General features: G+C 44.3%; 1 protein-coding gene across 3 annotated transcripts in view; it reads right to left on the bottom strand.

Moving 5' to 3' along the window:
• The window catches only part of ANKRD29 (ankyrin repeat domain 29), a 53,399-nt gene continuing 47,399 nt past the window's right edge, over nucleotides 1-6,000 (bottom strand). For all 3 annotated transcript variants that reach the window (XM_032859758.1, XM_032859757.1, XM_032859756.1), the window contains exons 9-10: nucleotides 5,557-5,655; nucleotides 1-770 (exon numbers count right to left, since the gene is read on the bottom strand). In XM_032859758.1, the coding sequence (XP_032715649.1) occupies nucleotides 687-770; nucleotides 5,557-5,655 (183 nt within the window). In that variant the 3' untranslated portion in view covers nucleotides 1-686. The remainder of the gene's footprint in view (nucleotides 771-5,556; nucleotides 5,656-6,000) is intronic.

Genomic DNA, 6,000 nt, shown 5'->3' with positions numbered 1-6,000 from the left:
ACGTGTTAGGAATGAGACAAGGATCACCTAGCAAATAAACAATCCGTCTTTTTTACAGTTCAATAGTCCATCTTGGAAAATCACATCATGGAATGTCAGAAGTGGCTCTTTAATGTGAATTTATACATCATTGCTTCCAAATCAGTATGGTTACAATCTTTCGGTAGAAGAAAACATTTTACACTGGAATAACAAACATCTATGTGTAAAATATGAGGGAGCTGTATCTTTTAGCACTCTTACAACTGAGCTATATCTTTTAGCACACTTACAATTAATGCAAAAGCAGAAGTGCTTTGATTCACTGAAGATCAGACTTTCAGTCTTTTAAAGGCTTTTGTCATCTTGTTTAAACCTCTCCCATGGTTTAACTCTAATAAGAGTTTAACCGAGAGACCCAACTTAGTATGGTTTAAAATGAGTTTCTGTGGACTCCACGAATCTGCGAGGTCCCACAGTGGTGGGGTTAAAGGCCAGCGTGAGAAGTTCATGTGAGGGTAAGGGGTCCCTGAGCCTTTCTGTTCTTGACTCGGGGCACAGAGCCCAGCTCCCCTTGGTCAGGGACCCAGGGTGGACAATACTGGGCATTTCCTTGCTTCAAGGAATTTCCAACACTATTTGAAAAGCAATTTCTTTTTGGACAATGTGATTAGGGTTTCTATCTTTCAGTTGAATATGGAACTACGTTAGCTCTTCCTATGTCCTTCTTTACTTCGGAGGAGACGCAGTATGCGCTCATTTTTGGTTAGTTCTGCTGGAAGTTCATTGGCCTGGAAGAAGATAAGATAGACATTAGTGAATTCCCATAGTTGGGATGGTTTTAGGGTCTCCAAAGCAGGGCCTCTGACTCCACTTACTCCTCTGCTGGCGAAAAACCCTACTGGACTCACTCTTATTTGAAGGCCTTAAAGGTCTCCTTTAATCATATAAATATCATCTGTTATTTTCTTATCTCATCATTAGAGTTATTTTTCTTTCTAAGCCATATCTCTAGTACATTGATCTCCTGAAGGCCAGCATCCATGTATGATTAATCATCGTATCCTGATATCCAGCCCAATCCCTGGTGCGTCTAGTACGTGCTCAATAAACACTGATAATGTTAAATTTGATACTTTATATTTAATTAGTATGGGGCAGTGTGTCCACTAGGGACTTGAGACTAAGGACAGGTATCTGTTGAGATAACAGAGTTAAGAAACATTTAGAGAATAAGAAATACCTGGTTAAGAACAGCTTCTGTGGCCACCACATCCCTCCTGACACTAGGGTTTCACTGAATGGCCTTTCTTCTCATCATGCTGTTGAGACACATTCCTTACACATTTATTTCATGAGTGAATCCTTATTCCATGAAATAAATATAATGGGGCAGTGGTTCTCAAACTTTTTGGTCTCACAACCTTTTTACACTCTTAAAAATTAATGAGGATCCCAATAAGCTTTTGCCTTTAACTTCTTAGAAATGAAAGGAAGAACATTAAAAAACCCCTTAATTCATTAAAAATCATAAATGCACTACAGGGTGCCACAAATAACATGAAAAACAACCACATTTTCGAAAACAAAAAAGCTAGGGATAAGAGTAGCATTGTTTAATAGATCTGCCTATCTGTTGAATGTGTAGCTTAATTGGAGACATTTGGATTTTCTTATCTGCTTCTGTATCCAAGCTATCGTGATACGTTGTTTCGGTTAAAGCATATAAAGAAAATTCAGCTTGGCACAGATAGGTAGTTGGAAAAGGAAGGAAAGATTTTAACAGCCTTTTCAGATCATTGGAGATATTGTTCTTTGATGCTACGCTCATACTAAACAAGAGATAGTTTCTTAAAGGAAACTGCAGTGTGGAATCTGAAACCATACCAATTTTTACATGAAAAAGCCATACATCTATCTATCTACAGCTGGTGATTTCCCCCATGTATGATTTGTAACATCACACACCAGCCAATTGGAAAATATTAGTTCAATGAGTTATGCAGATCTTCTAGATGTGGACACACGGGGTCATACAATCTCCAAAGATCACCTTCATTAATATTAGCGCCGATTCATCAGAAAAGCCTGTGAGTTTAAGAAGCCGTCGGGCTCACGTGGTGGATACCAGTGGTTCTTTGAAGTAAAAATGGCGCTCTGTGAAAAGGCACCTGGCTCACTTTGCTATTCTAATGATGTCCCTGAGATAACCATGCACCTGAGTAGAAAGCAGGAAAGCCAGATGCATACTTCCCATTGCCTTACATAGAATATTAAAAAGATGTGTAACAAGGGTCCAGATTTAATAAAATTGAAATTGTTCATGGCTTCATCAAAGATGTTCTTAAGTAAAACTGGTATGTGTGTGAAATAATTTACAAAATCTGTAAAGTAACTCACAAGGTTGTGTAAAATAATTTGCCGGTACAGTTTATACCCCTGCCTCTAGAAGTTAGAGCAAATGTTAGAAGCACCGTTAGAAGCAAATTTTCACTGTGCTTCTACACCATTAGAGCAAATGTCAGCACAGTGAAAAGGGCAGATGACATCTTTGTATTACCAAGTGTATTGTTTTGACTTCTTAGACCTCTTGAAAGGGTCTTACAGGCCCTCAGGGGTCCACAGACCATACTGAGAACTGTTGTTATAGGTGAATCACGGGATGTTCTCAGGATTTCGGGGGGGGGGGCAGTTAAAGGGCAGAAAGGCACCCAGAATACAGGAGAGGGCTTGGATGCAGATGTTACTTGTCTCTCATATTTTTTCCTCCCAGAGCCACACCTGGAGCCCCCCTGCTTTATCTGGGACCCTGATCCTAGGTGAAACTCCTGAAGTCCCTTCCTTCTTGGTTGGGTCCTGCTCTTTGGCCCACACGTGCTAGCTGGGACTTCGCTTGTCGGGAGTTATGCACAGAGTCGCTGGGAATTATGTTTGCCACAAATGGTCTGCTGTACAGCATGTCCTGTGGCTGCCCCCCCAGCCCACCACAAAGGACCCTTGATGCTGATGCTGTACTGAATTGGGCAGGAGATGACGATGCTGTGTTCCTGTAGACCAGAGGCCCCTCGGGCCTTGGAATTCTACTATTAGTTCCTGCAGGAAGAGACACTGTACAGGCCTAATGCCTGGCCCTGCACAGAAATGCTCCCAGTAGACAAACGTCAGCACCTTCCAGTCTCGGAGCACACTCAGGAATGACGGGGCTGTTCCATGTGGGTTCCTGAAGCTTGGTGAGCAGGCTGCCAGGCAGCCAGAGGATCCTCTACGGTCAGGAGGAGGAGGAAAGCTAAGAAGCTGTACTTTATCATTAAGCTTCCTAAGTTATAGTTCCCATGTGTAACCTTTATCACTGATAAAAACCCTTATATCCTCAAACCGTGTAGTCAACTTTTGACCAATCACATTGCTGTTCCGTGTGTCATCCATATAGTTCTAGAAACCTGGTCTCATGCCTCCTCTCTCCAGATTGGTCCTCACTGAATTCTCAGGTTGCTGAGGTTGTATGGACTATTACCATGGCTGGTGCCCCAGGCTAAGCCCCAAAGGCCATCTTATTCATTATGGGGCAGGACCACAGGCCCATGTTCATGATACCACAGCATCAAAACACTCTCCTTCCCAACCGCTCTTGGGACAAGCTGTGTTCTGAATCTTCAGTTGGGAGTATCTGGAACACAGGGCCTGCACCCATGGGGACAGCTACGGTGTGGGGAGTGGCTATCGGGCCCATTGGTTACCCTCTCCTGAGGCATCCGTGTTGCAGTCCCAGAGAACTCCACCCCTGGAGCAGAAGATTGCTTCTGTATTAGCTTAGAAGTCATTTCCTCTGGGAAGCTTCTAGTAGCATTTATTACTTCCCTGCTGACAGCTCTTGTCACTGTACTGCAATTTCTTGTTTGTCTTTATTCCTCAGTAAACTCTGAGCTCTTTGAAGGCAGAGACAATGGAAACTCCATTCACTGTAGTCTCCCCAGTACACGGCACCGCGTGTAGTATCTAGTGGGTCCTCAGTATGTGTTGAATGAATGAAGGCAAAGAATACCCCCTTCAAGAGTCCCGGGTGGCTGCCGGAATCCCAACACCCTTGCTTCTAGAGCTATCTCTAAGAGGCTGGCTTCTTTGGGGTGGCTGGTGGATGGGTGGGATGCAGGTGGGACTCCCTGGCAACGACTCCCAGCTCTCTGAGGGCTGCTGGTGTATGAAACTCTAGCATGAGCAGTCTCTCTATATCTCTATATTTTCAAGAGTAGCTTTAGGGACAATCCGAAGTCCAGCATTTTGGTCACTGGAAATTCCCCATAACCATGATTGCTGAAGTCCCAGGAGACAAACAAAGAATTGCACATTGTTTCAGTTTCCATAAGCTACTGGATGGCTTAGCGAGAAAGATCAATCTCTTTAGGAAGTCTGTGTCCAGGGTCTAAAGATAAGTGTACAAGTCTGATTTCAGCTGCCTTATCACACTGCCAGGCAAGCTAATGGAAAACAAATGGGGAGTATCTCAGGAAGAGATAAGCAGAAGTGTTCATCTTCAAGCACTCTAATGGCAAGAACGAGGAAATAATAATGCCACATGCTAAGTAAAATGAAAATAAAAGAGACTCTTGGCATGTTGTCTAATTGCACCTCTTAATGGTTCCTTTCCAAAATGTCATGAAAAAGGTTCTGTGTGTTTGCTTTTATTATTAAAGAAATTAACAGAGCACTAGATACTTATAAAAGCTCAAATAGTATAGAAGTATAAAGGGAAAACTGCTTTTCATACCTCCCTTGATGGATAAGCCCTGCTCCTACTTTCTCCTTTTAAAAGTTCATAGTTCCATGTTCTCTCAAGATCTGCCCTATGCTTCTCTCCTCTCCCAGGCTCTACACTTGACTGTGCATGCAGATGTCAAATAGGAAAAAATGGGCATTAGCCATCTTCCCAACTCCATGTTTGACTTAATTGTAAACTAAGGATGTTGGCCTATAAAAGGTATGGGTTGGTTTGGAACAGCAGTGCCAAGTCCCATTAACAGTAGAACAGCATTTCCCCCAAGAAGGTGTCAAGATATGCACGTTGGATGTATGCAGGATAGCAATAAACTACCAGAATGGGGACGTTCTTAGGACACTTCTTTGATGACAGAACCCCATAACTGAACTCCCCGCCCCCTGTCCTGGGAGGGTTGCACCACTGTTAGCCCACAACCGCCCCTGCTAGATACAGGGTTTTCAACCTAATTCTCTGGGTCTAGATACACTGCTCGTTCCTACCTACCAACAGCCTCACATGCCCTCACGATGCCCAGGTACGAAGAGAAGAGAAGAGAAGAGAAGGGCCTGAGTGATGAGACGCCTGTGAGAGCTTTGCTCTCCTTCACAGTCTCTTTAGAAGGCCCATCAGCATCTAGTCATGTCCTCAGGTCTGCAGCCCACAGTGAATGGGCCTGTGTAAGTATTGCCAATGGCCCTTTGCAAGTGACACAAATCTGGCCCAGGGGGCATGGGATGGGTTCTCCCGGCTTAGGTAGAAACCTCCTTATCTCTGCACAGGTGCCCAGGGGAGTTAAAAGATAGGGAGGGAAAGGCCAGTACCTTATTTCTCAAGGCTGGGTCCGCCCCTGCTTCCAGGAGCAGCGCGACTGTTTTAATATTCCCACTGAGCACTGCCGCGTGGAGGGCCGACGTCCCATTCTAGGAGAAAACAACAGTGTGTGTCAGGAGTGGGCTCACGGCCATCAGCACCGAGCCTGGCTTTCATCATAGCCCAGCCTAAGTGAGGAGACTAGGGTCAGAGCTTTGCTCTTCCTCACAGTCCCCCACTTGAGGGCACGTCAGCATCTAATAGAGTGTCCTCAGGTCCCCAGCTGATGGTCCGGGCAAACACTGCCAACCTCCTTTGGCAAGTGAAACAAGAAATCTGGCCCAGGGTACACGTGACTTCGCAATCAGTCCATCAGTTTTAAACGTATTAGAACTTACTGCAGCAAAAGTGATAATGCCACATTATTTTATTTTTTCTTCAAGGGCAACATACAC

The sequence above is a fragment of the Lontra canadensis genome, unplaced genomic scaffold, assembly GCF_010015895.1.
Source record: "Lontra canadensis isolate GAN:19392208 unplaced genomic scaffold, GSC_riverotter_1.0 scaffold17, whole genome shotgun sequence".
NCBI classification, from domain to species: domain Eukaryota; kingdom Metazoa; phylum Chordata; class Mammalia; order Carnivora; family Mustelidae; genus Lontra; species Lontra canadensis.
Note: the sequence above shows the minus strand (reverse complement) of the source record. Positions and strands in the feature narration are given on the sequence as shown.